General features: G+C 43.5%; 1 protein-coding gene across 6 annotated transcripts in view; it reads right to left on the reverse strand.

Moving 5' to 3' along the window:
• The window catches only part of KIAA0753 (KIAA0753 ortholog), a 60,228-nt gene that overhangs the window by 13,577 nt on the left and 31,363 nt on the right, over window positions 1–15,288 (reverse strand). For all 6 annotated transcript variants that reach the window (XM_049859146.1, XM_049859145.1, XM_049859148.1 and 3 more), the window contains 6 exons: window positions 13,774–13,893; window positions 10,769–10,858; window positions 10,029–10,118; window positions 5,295–5,373; window positions 4,164–4,247; window positions 728–889 (listed from right to left, as the gene is read on the reverse strand). In XM_049859146.1, coding sequence (XP_049715103.1) covers window positions 728–889; window positions 4,164–4,247; window positions 5,295–5,373; window positions 10,029–10,118; window positions 10,769–10,858; window positions 13,774–13,893 — 625 coding nt within the window. The remainder of the gene's footprint in view (window positions 1–727; window positions 890–4,163; window positions 4,248–5,294; window positions 5,374–10,028; window positions 10,119–10,768; window positions 10,859–13,773; window positions 13,894–15,288) is intronic.

The following is a 15,288-nucleotide window of genomic DNA, read 5'->3' on the forward strand; positions in this document are numbered from 1 at the left end:
ATCCCCAAGAAAGGGGAATCAGTTATAAGACTGGGATAAACTGCACAGCTTTTAGTTTTCAAAAACCAACAAAAAATTGTCTTCCTTAGGTTTCTATTTAGCTGCAGGGCTGAAATAAACTTCAATCATGGTGTAGTTAAAAAGAAAATGCTGAACTGGGAGTCCGGAGACCTGGATTCTCAATTTAACTCTGCCAGGAATTTTTTCGGGATCACTTGCTCCCTTATTGTGTCTCAATTTCCTGCTATGAACCACCCAGGGGTTAGACTGGATGATATGTGAAGCCTAAAATTCAATGAGAAGCACTCTAATATCATAGATATTAAAGAAGGTAAAATTCTCTGTGACTTAAAAAAAAAATTGCACTCTAACAGGGTAGAAGAGGCAACTGAATGGCCCTTACAAGCTAACTTATGAAAACACCTATGATCCTTTTTGTGGGACCAGGCCCTGGTCCAGTGTTTTTTTATTACATATCAATGGAAACGGGGATAATAACAACTAGTATTTAATGAGTTATGTGTCAGGTGGTATGAATACTTTATACCTCATTTTCTCCTTAAAAACAGTGACTTTACCAAGGTCAAGCATTGAGCTGGCAGTGGAGCTGGGTTTTAAAGCCAGGTCTGTGTGACTCTGAGGCACTGAGCCGCAGAAGCACAAGGAGAAGCCCCACGCAGCAGAGGCCAGCCCCAGCGCAAGCCAGGGATGCCGCGCCAGGCCTTACTTCCATTTCTTCCATTCGGAGCATCATGGTCTCCAGTGTTGGAGCGTCCTTGCTGTCCTCCAAGATCTCAGGGTGAGTCACAGCCCAAAGCTTGTGAGTCGTATCGTCCAAAAAATCATCCGGCAGGCGAATGTTGCTGGATTCAGAATCAACAGCTGCAGTCTACAAAACAAGGGAGGGGGATGGTGCAGAGAAAAAAGAAGACTTTAAACAGTACTGCTGATCGAAATAAACCAACCACATAGCGATCCATGTGGCAGAACTTCTATGCTAAAACAAACCTCTCTTAAGTCAGTAAATATCAAAAGCAGTAACACAAGCACAGTTTCTACTGGTCATTTAAATGGTGACATGACTCACGTCACACCATTTCACGTTGTTACGTAGGCTTAAGCATCATCCAAGCAACAGTTTCCTCAGGGCAAAATGAGGACAGTAGGAATCCTAGCTGCTTTGAGAATCCACTGATTTCACATTATGTGAAAGTGCTTCCAAAATCAGCACTGTCCACGTCAAATCATCATCATTATTACAGGTTTTGCCGGTTGGTAAAACAAGTACCTTCCTTTTGCAGGACTCGGGGGAATGCTCAATACGTGACGTGCCACATACTCCAGGGTATCTATCTATTCTTTTCTGGCTCAATGCTTTTGTAAAAACTTCTTTTCATGACATCGCCAAGTTCATGATTCTTTATGCTTGCTTGAGACTGTCTACCTATAACCTGGGAAGGCTTTTCCAGCCTTTTTTCACCTTGTATCCTTTACGATCACAAGGCACCTTACAGTTTGCAAAACATTTTTACATGTATTTTTCTTGATTCTAATAAATATCTTAACCTGCTCTGAAAGGGGCTTTTGCAAAGAATGTCCGCTAGGGAAATGATCATATTAGGCTCTGGAATGAGACATTTCTGGGATTAAATCCTGGTTCTGCCCACTGATTAACCTGCAACCTTGGGCAAGTCTACTTAACCTCTCTGGGCCTTGATCTTCTCATCTGTAATATGGAAATAATAATCTTACTTTTAGAGTTGCAAGGATTACACGGGAGCCTGCATATTGGGACACTTAGCATGGTGTTTGGCATAAGAGACTCAATGAATGGTTACTACCATAGCAATTTCAAAGTTCTTTTAACAGTTCACAGACAGAAATATATTAATGGCCGATAAAGATATGAAAAAAATGCTTGGCCTTAGTCAAAGTTAAAGAAATCAAAAGCAGTTCAATAACCAATACAACTAAGTTGTCAAGAAACAACTTAGCCAATAATATAGACCTAGTTACCTGAGGGTGCTGTGTCTGTATATGCCTAATAGTTTCCACTGATACAGAATGGAATGCCAAGAATACTATGCGCCATTAAAAAAGAATAAGGAAGGTCTGACGTGCTAACTGGAGCCCTGGTGGTGCAGTGATTAAGAGCTACAGCTGCTAACCAAAAGGTCGGCAGTTCGAATCCACCGGCCGCTCCTTGGAGACCCTACGGGGCGGTTCTACTCTGTCCTATAAGGTCACTTGAGTCGGAACCGACTCGACAGCAACAGGTGTAATGTGCTGATAGCAGTCCCTGGGTGGCACAAATGGTTAAGTGTTCAACTACAAGCCGAAAAGTTTGTGGTTCAAACCCACCCAGAGATGCCTTAGTAGAACAGTCTTGGTGACCTGCTTCCAAAAGGTCACAGCCTTGAAAACCCTATGGAGCGGTTGTATTCTGCACACGTGGGTTGTCAGGAGTCAGAACTGACTCGACAGCAACTGACAACAACAATGTGAGAATACGGAAAGATCACGAAAATGTGTTACAAACACAAATGTAGGGTACCCTAACCACAGCTATGGTATCCACTTGGGGGGAGATTTGGCTTTTCACATTATACTTTTTTGAAATTTCTGGCCACGTGCATATATAACTTTTAAGAAACACACACATTTTGGAAAATATACTTCACGTGCAGGTTTACTTATAACAGCAGCAGCAGCAGCAGCAGAGAAACATGTTACGATGGTACCCCTGCAGGAGCTTTTTCCTGATTTCGGATCATCTTGTCCATCAGAGGTACTGAGAGTTGTATTTTACTTGTCAAGCGAAGCCAATGTCTTCTCCATTTTACAGATGAGAAATCCAAGAATTTGTGTTCCAGTTCCCACAGCACTTTTGTTGTTATAGTAAAACAACAACTTCATCAGAAGCCAACTTCTATGAGGGTTTTTTTTTTTCCCTAAAACATATCCAGTTGTCTATAAATATTGACTTTTCATGGTGCTGCCTAGGAAATCCTTTGCAATGATTCCCACATTTAAGCAATAGCCCAGAATTCTAAAATACTTGATAGTTACTTTTAAATATGTTAAAGACTGTTTAATACCTATAGAATAATTCTTACATAAAAAGCTGATCACACCTAATAATATTCAAAAACATCTACTTCAATCACTTCATTTTTGTCTGATACTAACACGTAGTACAAACTGTCTCCCCAGGTTAGATGCTGGTCTTGTTATTTTCCTGGGGGAAAATAGTAACATTTTTTGTGCTACGCTACACACAACACCAAGCCACAGTACGGACTGAGTCTGTAAGGGCCAAATGCAGGCTTTCAGCTTCCCAGTCTTAGGAGCCTCACCTCACGAGTCTGTCACAAATACCCGTACGATAAAATCACAACTGCAAAGAGTATAAAAACACGCTGCAGCTAACAACAACAAAAAACCCGTTGCCACTGGAGTTGATTCCAACTCACAGTGACCCTACAGGACAGAGTAGAACTGCCCCAGAGGGTTTCCAAGGAGTACCTGGTGGATTTGAATCGGCAACCTTTCGGTCAGTAGCCATGGTGCTTATCCACTGTGCCACCAGAGCTCCATGGCAGCTAAAGTATTGCTTAATAATTAGAATAAGGATAAATTCCCGAAATCTACTTTCTTCCTCTTCCTAAGGCCACTGGGCTGGTGGGGTTTTGTTCCAACTTCCTCCTAACTCTGAAATTTTTGTAGTTGCTCTGCCCTAAGACTTTTGAGCAAGTAAAGCAATTAACATCTTTCTAACTTCAAAGATCCAATGGCTCAACGTGCACTTTCTACTCCCCAGCCCTAAGCCTACGAAGGGTAGGAACATGTCCACGAGTACTGAAAACAAGCCCTCCAGAGGAAGAGAGCAAGGATGGGCAACAACTATGTATGTTGTTATTTACAGCCACCCACAAAAACCTGCGGCTTGAGATTTCTTTGAGCTGTCTGCCAGGCTGGTCTAAGTCATAACACTAACTATACACTGTAAGAAGGCCAAATATGAAAAACCATTTCCACCCTTCTTGAGTAGGAAACTCTAGTGTTTGCAAGGTAATCTGCATATCATCTTCCTCACGACGGAAGACATAAGTGTGTAATAATACCAGCGTCGGCCCAGAGTACCAACACCACAGAGCACATACCTCCTCCGTAGGCTGGGCTGCCGCTGTGTTGACTGATGGACGATCCTTCAAACGACTGTTTGCATGCAGAGAGGAACTGACTCTCTGTTAAGACAGACAAATACATTAATGGGTTGTAAAAACTAACAACCCATATGAGTTCAAATGAATTCTGTTGCCAGAATAACTTCAGTGTGGAACTATTCATCAGCATTGGCTACATTAGGCTTTTTGCAGCAATTCAGAGCACTCTGTCTTCATGAAAACAAATGCCATGTGTTGATCTTGGCTTTCTGCCCTTTTCTTTGTAAACGTTGTCAGAATAGCTCCTGCTTTCACAGAAGTCACTCAACTTCCCTGTTCCCGTTTCCTCACTGATAAAAATGCGGCGGTCGTCTTTGCTCATATCTCTGCAGGCCCTCCCAGCTCTATACTGCTGAGGTTTCCATGGACTCAGATAGTAATTTAGCAGCTCTCAAACTAGAAACACAGAAGTTCAGTGGCCTGTACAGAGACCTGAAACATCACTGTTTCCATTTGAGACTATAATAGTCCTCTGAGGCCCCCATCTATTCACACCAACAAGACTGTTTCTATTTACAGGGTCTGGCCATAGAATGCAGCTTCCTGCTTATAGGAGGATGGCACACTCTGCTGGAGATGCCACATGTAATCCTGTCTTCACAAACTACTGGCTTGTGCACAGAAGCTGCCCCAACACGTCTCTCCTCTGGAAAAATGGAGCCAATCATTCCAAACCACTGAGGTGGAACAGCATAGCATCAGGATGGATGTAGTTAACTGAACACTAACATCACCAATCCATCTATTCGATTAGGAATGGAAACTGCAATCTAAACTCTCTGCCCAAACTAAAACCTCACCTTTCTCCAAGGCAGGACTTTCTCTCTCCTCCCCTTATCTCTATCCTTTACTCACAATGGAGGACATGCCAACAGTATGTGGTTGTTTAGGGCTGTCCAAAAGGGGCCCCAGCAGCACCCCACCCACACTCTGCACCCCAGATCAGCACTGTAGCCTCCAGCCGGCAAACAGAGACACTCAGACCGACAAGGGGTCAGAATAACTTCTGTACAATCCTTTTTATTCTAGAACTCCCTGAAGGCAAGCAAACAAGATGATCTCAATTACCTGGGCCTTGGCCAGGAGAGGCTTCAGACGCTCCAGCACTGCCTGCTCCACCTTGTCCGCTAGCTGGGTAGCAGAGACACTATTTAGAAATAAAACTGAAAATTAAAACCAGAAGCAAGAAAATCTCTTCTGCCGCATATTTATTTACCACTCCAGGCAAGGGGAAATCAAATGATCACACAAACCACATGCTTTTCCAACTTTACTGATGACCCACATGATCTGGGAATCCTGCTAAAATGCAGATTCCGATTCAGCTGGGCTGGGTGAGGTCTGAGATTCTGCACCTCTAACATGCTCCCAGGTGATGCGATCCTATTGCTCCTGGACCATACTTCCAGTACAAGGGCTTAGATAACATCTGAAGAAGTATGTTCGGTTCTGGTTACACTTTAAAACAATGATGGCCGCCTTTAAATAACTAAAAAGAGGACCTCTGGGTTAGGGAGATAGATCGAATGAATGAAACTAATTTTGATTTCTCCCCAAACTCCACTAAAACACTATTAGACATTTTGTTTTTTAGGCACAGACCCAGGACATGGAGAAAAAAAAAGCTGGTGCTGGAAAACAGAAGGAGAAAAAGGATAACTAACATAGCTGATCTGAGAGAGCTGAATTCCAGGCCAGTATCAAGAAAAACTATAAGGCTGCTATGAGTCAGGATCAACTCGACAGTATACAACAACAACCAAAAAAATTCAGAACCAACACCATATGTACTGCCAACCTAAGTAGGGCCAGGACTGGCAGTACCAGCTACCTCTAAACCTGGGGATACGCTGGGAAAGGGTGGCTTAAATATAGAAGGCAAGAGTCAAATGATGCTTGAGACGTTAGGTTCCTAGATCCCTTTCCTTACACTTCGTATAATTAGGCAACTGCCTCTCTCCAACTCTGAGAGAAGCTTATTCGCCGGAGAGGCCGAACAAAAGTCTCTTGCCTAGGGGACACCAATCATAGTTGAGGGCTGTAGGTACACACTGAGAAGAAGGAATCGTGTACGCATGCTGAATGCTGAATGGTAAGCCTCACCAGTTCTAAACTCAGTTCTTGGAACACTGGCATCCAGGTCCTCACCCTCCAGGGCAGGAGACTAAAGACTTTTCTCTGGGCAATCTGACAAGCCCCAAAGGAAAGACCTAAAGACCTACATTAGGGTCCTTAAGAAATGGTTCAGCCAGATCACCTCAGAGTAAAGCTCAATGTCAATCATGCTTTCATCAGACAGTGCTGGAATAACCAGAGAGCCATAGAGAAAAATGAAACCTTACCAGCAGATCTCATCTCATACACAGAGTAATCTGAAACGGGTCATAGACCTAAAAACAAAAGCTAAAACTATAAGGCATTTGGAAACCTTGGTGGCATAGTGGTTAAAAGCTACGGGTGCTAACCTAAAAAGGCCAGCAGTTTGAATCCACCAGGTGCTCTTTGGAAACCCTATGAGGCAGTTCTACTCCATCCTATAGGGTTGCTGTGAGTCAGAATCGACTCAACAGCAACAGGTTATAAGGCTTTTGGAAGAAAACAAAGGAGAAATCTTTGAAACATTAGCACAGCAATGATTTCTTCATTCACACTCACACAGAAACCTAACCACAAAAGAAAACACTGATAAACTGGTTTTAATCAACATTTCAAACTTCTAGTCATCAAAAGACCCCATTAAGAAGATACATAGGCAAGCAATAGTACTGGGAAAAAATATTTGCTGCATATACATTTGACAAGGGACTCAGCCACAAAATATAGAACTCTTACAAGTCAATAATAAAAGAACAAAATAGCCCAATAAAAAATGGGCAAAAGACTTGAACAGATATTTTATAATTAGCACTAGTAAAAGTGCTCACCTCATTAGTCTTCAAGGAAATGCAAATTAAAACCACAATGAGATACCACAAGGCCTCTACTAGAATGGCTAAAAAAGACTGGCAAGGCCAAAAGCTAGCGAGGGTGCAGAACAACCAGAAAGGACTCCTCTGCATTGCTGATGGGTGTATGATATGGGTCAACGACTCTGGAAAACTTGTATGGCAGGTTTTAAGAAGTTTAACATTTACTTATCCTATAACCCAGAAATTCTACTCCTAGGTATTTACCCAAGAGAAAGGAAAGCATACTTCTACAAAAAGACCTGTGTAAGAATCTTCACAGCAATTTTATTCATACAAACTAAAAACTGGAAACAACCCAAATGTTCACCCACAGAAGAATGGATAAACAGTGTGGGCTATTCATGCAGTGGAATACTACTCAGCTGGAAAATGACTTATTTTGATATATGCACAGCATGGACGAATCTCATAAATATTTCGCTGAGCAAAAACACCAGACATAAAGGAATAGATATTGACGATTCTATTTACATGAAGTCCAAGAACAAGCAAAACTACTCTATGGTGATAGAAATCAGAAAGGGGCCTCACAAAAGCTGGACAGAGAAAGCTTAGAACATTACAGGGCAGCCCACTCCCCGCTGACCAAGTTCCTTCCAGAAATCCAGAGTACCTGGTTCGCTTACAGCTCCTCTGTTGTTGTTGTGTGCTGTCAAGTTAGTTCCGACTCATAGGGACCCTACACGACAGAGTAGAATTGCTCCATGGGGTGTCCTAGGCTGTAATCTTTACAGGAGTGGATGGCAAGGTCTTTTCTCCCACAGAGCTGCTGGGTGGGTTTGGACTACCGACCTTCCAGTTAGCAGCCAAGGGCTTAATTATTGTGCCACCAGGGCTCCTTACAGCCCCTTTAGAAGCTCCAAGTGTAGTAAGCCCTACGTTTCTATGAATTCACTCTTGACCCTGCCCATCGACTTCCTGGGAAGGGGCTGCTAACAAGCTCTCAGGGGAGCTCAAGTCAGGTTATGATCTAGACTCTGTTCAGCCTATTTTCCCCCGGGAGCCTTCATCTAAAAACAATGCTGCCCTTTCTTTGTGCAGTTAGGTTCAAGCTTGCTTCTCAGTGTTCAAAATTAAACAATCTACTGTTAGGAATTTACATGGGTGGTAGAGCTTATGAAGAAAGGCAATGAAAAGCTTAAACCAGAATCAGGACAGTGGTTGCCTGGTGGGAGGGGAAGAGGGGGTACAAGTGGGGAGGGGCCCACAGGGAGCATCTAAAGCAGAGTTCATAACCTATCTCTTGGTTCGGTGTGGTGGTGAACAGCGCATGTACATTTAGTATGCTCTTGACATGTAAAAAAAGTTTTTTTGACATGTATGATATACTTAGTTTTTAAAAAAATTTTTGTTGTGCTTTAAGTGAAAGTTTACAAGTTTATACCTAATTTTTTAAATAAAAAAAATAAAGGTGTAAACGGAATACAAAGCATTAAGTTTTGCTATATGGCCTCAAGGGAAGTGGATAGGAATCAAATTTCAGCACAACTGAAGGTCTCACGTTCTAACAGCTAGATATGACCATGCCTCAGAAGGTGGTGTTCACCCTACCACCAGGGGTGTGCATGAATATGATGGACGCTTTGTGAAGCCGGTACAGAGGGACTGGGAGCATCACCTGGGGTAAAAGATCCTTCCAGTCCTAAGACTCTGTGATTGTATGACTCAAAGTGTTAACTACAGGCAAAACACCTTGGTACCCTAATGAGAGAATCACCGTCCTTCTAACCTGGACTGAACAGCCTATCCTGATCGCTGACAGACACACACCTGTTTCAGCGACTGCTCTGTGAACTTACTTCAGGGCGAAATTATTATCGGAGCTGAAAACATGAGCCAACTTCAGCAGCAGCAGCAGCATCAATCACACCTTTTAACGAACTTCTTTATGCCTATAGCTAGGGAACACCACTCAGGAAGTGAACGGAAAAAGGCAGCCTCATCAGAAAACCTTAGATTGCCTTCAAGTTAACATATGAAGCAGAAGTTCAACCATACGAGGAAAACATGTACACCACACCAACCTTCTGCCCTCAGACGGGCTGCCATGTGGCCCAAGAGACAGAAGTTCAATCACATGAGGAAAACATGTACACCACACCAACCTTCTACCCTCAGACAGGCTGCCATGTGGCCCGAGAGACAGAAGTTCAATCACATGAGGAAAACATGTACACCACACCAACCTCCTACCCTTGGACAGGCTGCCATGTGGCCTGAGAGACAGAAGTTCAATCATATGAGGAAAACACGTACACCACACCAACCTCCTACCCTCGGACAGGCTGCCATGTGGCCCGAGAGACAGAAGTTCAATCATATGAGGAAAACATGTATACCACACCAATCTTCTATCCTCGGACAGGCTGCCATGTGGCCCAAGAGACAGACGTTCAATCGTATGAGGAAAACATGTACACCACACCAACCTTCTACCCTCGGACAGGCTGCCATGTGGCCCGAGAGACAGAAGTTCAATCATATGAGGAAAACATGTACACCACACCAACCTCCTACCCTCAGACAGGATGCCATGTGGCCCGAGAAAAATACCTTTGAGGGCAGCACAAATAAACAGATATAAGACTGATCTTTCAGACGGCTCTTCCCCAAAATTGTAGATTTTTTTCAGTTCTCCTTCAAACACCACACAAAAGAAATATTTCTAGCAAAAGCACCATACAACATATATACAGGCATGCAGGTATTCATTTATTTAATCAGTCAATCACTCATTCATGTCGTGACGAACAGTCCAGATTGGCTCTCAAGTATCTCAGATCAGTTAGAACAGGCAAGCAACCCCTATTCTTCCTCGGAAGCAAATACATACCTCAACTTTTCGAGTCTATCTATTTCTTCAGTTTTGAGTTCATTCAGTTCCTTTGTTCTTCTGGAAGTTTCAGCATCAAGCCAATCAAGCCTAGCAAACAGCATAAAAAGTCACACCGACTCTTCCTCAGAGCTGGCAGGGTTTCATCGCGAGAGAAATGGATGGAGGGTCAGAGCTGCCTTGGCTCCAATCGTGGCTCCACCGTGGGCATCTTAGGTGACTTCAGTCTTTTAAGCAGGCAGATAGTCAACAAACATAAGAAGCATGGCTAGATCTACACAATCTGGATCAACTGCTAAAACAACTAGATGATCTAAGAAGAGGCCCACCTACCTTCCTCTACCTCGGAAACAGATACAGGCAGTCCCCAGTTGCGACTGTCTGACCTACATAAAACCTGTAGTTACGGACCAACCCCCATAAAGCCTATTACATTAAAAATTCAAGGTACATACAGTGGTTTGTAATAACAAATGGGCAGTACTTTGTGACATGCATCAAAACATTATTATTATTATGGTATTATTATGTTAAAGATATTTTAGTGTTTCTGGAAGTGTTTCTTTAATGTGTTTCATACATAGAAAGGTACACTGTATACTACATACTAAAACGAACATTTGACTAACTCATGTTAGATACGAACCCTACCTGACTGCTCCGACTCAACGTACTAATGTGACTTACAGACAGACTTCGGAATGGAACTCTTTCGTAATTCAGGGGCTGCCTGTATTTACCTCCATTTTTGTATTTTGTCCATTTCTTTGGTTTTTAATTCTTCTAGTTCCTTTAATCTTTTGGAAGTTTCAGCATCAAGCCAGGCGAGCCTAGCAGACAGTACAAAAAACAGTCAAATCATTTTGACCTCACTGCTGCAATACCCTTACCACAGAAAGAGAGCAGGAGTCAGGATCCCCAGGGTCCCAACAGCAGCTCCATTAAGGACTCAGTAGGTAACATGACCTCTCTGCACCCCCTAACGCTCTCCATGCAATATTTCTAAGTAAAAGGACATTTATGTGCAAAACCAATCCTAGCTAGCGTACAGAGCAACAAGAAACTGCCTACGAATGTTCTCGAGAAAACCTGCCCTCACTGTATGTGGGATTCCTTGTTCCACTGTAAATAAAGCCCTTGCTGTAGCTTGAAGTTCAGACAAAGAAAGGACCCCCAGGAGAGTCCTGTAGGTATAATAAGGGCAAATACAAACAAAAGGGAAAATTCTGAACAGTTTTATTGTATACAAAAGGGCTTTGACTTTAAGTCTAGGATATGTGATTACTCTCAAAGTGCTTAATGGTCCACTTTCATTGGCTTCCTGGTATCTGCAGAACAACTTCAGCCACACAAACACAGAGCACCAATGCGGAGGAAGAATATAAGAGGCACGGAAGATGCTGTCCAGCTGAAAATCTCTTCACTTCGGAAATGGTAAGTAGTCAAGACTTTGAGAAGGAAGTAGGGTGGCCTTCAGGGCCCCCAGATACGGCTGCAAAGAAGCTGCTTGTGGCTGCTAGTCAAGTACCAGACTCGATTTCCAACAAAGCCCCGAGGGCCACCACCCCCGGAGGGGCTGTTAGCCAGTGCACCCAGCAAGCGTAGAAGCTGCTGCTGGCAGCCGTGGACTGACGTGGGGAGCCTCCCTCACCTGGCGCCCTGTCCTGCCAAAGCACTCAACACTTACCATTCTTTAAGGAAGGGTACACTGACCCTCAGTGGGGTGGTGGCCACATCTGCCACACCTCCAGCTGGCTTAGGACACTTGTTTTTCCCCTCTTGCAGGACTCAGCCCTCACACTGGTCTGTGTGTGGTGCCAAGACAGCTGCCTCTGTGAAAGGACAGTCTAAGAAACTGTCGTTTTCTTAACAATCCCAAATAGCAACCAAAAGAAGACTGGTGGGTGGGGCGGGGGGAGGGGATCAAAAACCTCTTTGGATTCTTCCTCTCCCTTGTCTCATGTCCAATCTGTTGCCATGTCCTATTGATTACATAGTGTAATGTCACCCCTGAGAAGTCTTCTCCAGTTCCTCCACAGAGTTAGACACTGCATACCTATCTCCATTACAGCATTCCCCAATTCCACTGGGACTCTTTAGACCTCAAGGACAGGGGCATGTCTTTCTCATCTTTGAATTGCCCCACCATCAGGGACAATGCTGGCCTGCAGTAAATGCTCACTAAACAAACGTCTGCTGAATGGAAGGACAGAATGAGAGCATACAGGACGATTATAGGCTCTCTGCAGTCTGTCTGTATCTTCCACTCCTTTCTTCTCTCTCCCTGCCCTCTTCTCTACTCTCCCTCTCTGACCATCCACGCTGTGCCTCAAAGCTCTCATTTAGGTCCCTAAAGAATTTTCAGATTTTTTAAAACAGCCTAACTGCCTTTCCTCCCTTGAGTCTGCTCTCCAGCTCACCCTATCCATACCCGTCAGATTCACATTCCCATGGCATATTCCGATCCTGTTGTGCTAGAATTCACAAACCTCCAAAGGCAAGGGGAGCCCTTAGCAGAGAGTCCAAATTCCAAAGGCCACCCTGTCCTGCCCCCAGTTTACCCTTCCAACCTTATTGGTTGACTTCTCCCTTTACTTACCCTATGCTTGAATCAAATGAAACTACGTTTTACTTTCTGTACATAACCCACAGATTTTATCTATTTATTTATTTATTAATTTTCACCATTCTCTTCCCAGGGAATGTTCTCACCTCATCACCATATTTAAATCCAAGTTCTCAGTTCAATTTCCATCTCCCTGCATGAAGCCTTCTCTGATTTCCAGAGCAAGAAGTAACAACTCCCTCTTCTAAGCTCTCAGGGTCCTTAACTCTTTAGTTGTTAGGGTATGTTATAGATCGAACTGTGCTCCCCAAAAATATGTATCTACTTGGCTAAGCCATGATTCCCAGTATTGTGTAGTTGTCCACCATTCTGTGATCTGATGTGATTACTCTGTGTGGTAAATCCTAACTGCTATGACGTTAATGAGGCAGGACTCAATCTACAGAATTAGGTTGTATCTTGAATCAGTCTCTTTTGAGACAGGAAAGAGAGAATGAGGCAGAGTGGACAGGGATCTCCTACCACCAAGAATGAGGAGCTGGGGTCCCTGAGTTCCAAAACTCCTAGACCCAGGGAAGAGTGATGGCAAGGACCTTCCCCAGAACTGACAGGCAGAGAGAAAGCCTTCCTCTGGAGCTGGCACCTTCCTAGAATTCGGACTTCTAGCCTCCTAGATTGTGAGAGAATAAATTTCTGTTTGTTAAAGCCACCTGCTTGTGATATTTCTGTTACAGCAGTATTAGATAACTAGGACAGGGTACATGCCATATTCTCTCTTAAATTGTAATTAATTTTGTATCTTATCTTCTCTATTGCTTGTGAATAAGTAGGAGCTGGGGTGGTGTCTCATTTGCCCTCTTTTAAAGTCTCCACAGAGCTTACAACTGTGCTGTGTACAAAATAAGCAAACGATATGCAATTGACACCCATATAATTTTTAAGTGAGTGAAATAAGGAATAAAAGAAGGGGTCAACATAAGCTGTATAAGTTTGACAGAAAAGTCTGGTAATCCACAGTTTAAATAATGGAACTTCACACACAGGAAAGGGAAGCCAGGGTTTACTTTAGATTTTACCAAAAACCCACTGCTGTTGAGTCGATTCCGACTCATGGTGACCCCACGGATTCTACTAAAAGGAGCCCTCTAATCTTCAAAGATTTGAAATGCCAGCACAAACCTGGCTGCTTCATGCTCAATGGCACCTTGCCAGTGACTTTCCTCTTGAGTATCTTCTTGCTGAAGAGACTGCTCTTTTGTGGCCTCTTTGGGGCTACGCTTTACCTTTGTCCACGCAGCACTGGAAAAAAACAGAGAAGTATATATTTGTTATCATTTGCCCATGTCCAATGACTCCTTAAAGGTGTCAGCTCAGAGAAGACGAGGGCATCACATTAACGGCGACCTACAGCACAGGGCCCTAAATCGGAAGCTGAATGTGAAGAAGACTAAGAGACGCCAGGACTCAGGCTCAGCTCCCCTTTGCTTCAGAGAAGCAGTCACTATTCTAAAAGAAAAACCAACTGTCAGTTACAGAATTATAGGTGAACTTCCACAAAACCCTGTTATAAATTCGGATCACTGATTACGTTCCTTATTATAAGGCAACTCTGTATCATTTTAATACAGCACTAGAGCCTAGAAGCCTTATCCAGTCCCCTCCCTGACCCTCCACATACACTCTAGAAGACATCCCGTTGTATATCTGCTTTGCAACATAAGCTTCAACCAAGTAATGTTATTTATGGGCTTACCATCTCCGTATTAACTGCTCATGTAACAACTGAAATCTGGGCAGAGTTATAAAAACTAAAAGGCACATTATGAAATCAAAAGATCAGATTTTAGTTCCAGCCCTGCTACATGAACAAGACATGAAACTCCCTAAACATTACTTTTTCAACCTTAAAATGGGGCTTGATGGATAAACACAGCCATGCATTCAGAACTATTCAAAATCTTAAGGTAAGTCCATTCTGCCAGGCTTCTTACCCTGTCTTCTGATGGGCTGCAAAAGGCAGACATGTGATCACCAACCCCCTCACTCATTCTCCTCCCCACATTACCGGTTCCTGCTTCCTCTCTTCTACTGTCCGGCCTCCTGGTCCTTTCCACTGTGCTTCCAAGAACTACTGACCCATGGTAAAAAAGCTCCCCTTAACCTTTAGCCAATTTCCCAAAGATTGTTTCCACCTAATTAGCTGGACCCTGGCTCCCCTACAGGACAATACCTCCTCTAGCCCTCTGGAATGGCAGCTCCTCATTCTCTATGTGCTTTGAATGAGGGTGACAAGATGGTGATGTCCCATGCAGTCAGGACAGTTTCTGTAAGATTTGTATGGTTTCCTAATTCATAATGATCTTGCCTTGGAACTGGAATTATTTTTAAGTATTCACTCACTCAGCAAAGATTTACTGAATGCCTACTAAGTGCCAGGCATGGGACACATAGCTGTAAGAAAGGGCATAGTCCCTGGCCTCAAGTAACCAGAGTCTACTGTCAAAGGAGACAAGTGAAGAGAAGCCCACGATCCTCCATACGATACCACATGCCCACAGGGTGACGGGGTGGCCCCTGGGAGGAACTCAAACCACAGGCGGGTGGGAAAAAGGAACCAAAAGGCTTCTGGGCAAAAACTCATGTCTCACCCAAATAAGCTTATCTTCTTAATGGGAACGAAGGCTGCTGTTTTAT

Source organism: Elephas maximus, chromosome 19 (genome assembly GCF_024166365.1).
Source record: "Elephas maximus indicus isolate mEleMax1 chromosome 19, mEleMax1 primary haplotype, whole genome shotgun sequence".
Classification (NCBI taxonomy): domain Eukaryota; kingdom Metazoa; phylum Chordata; class Mammalia; order Proboscidea; family Elephantidae; genus Elephas; species Elephas maximus.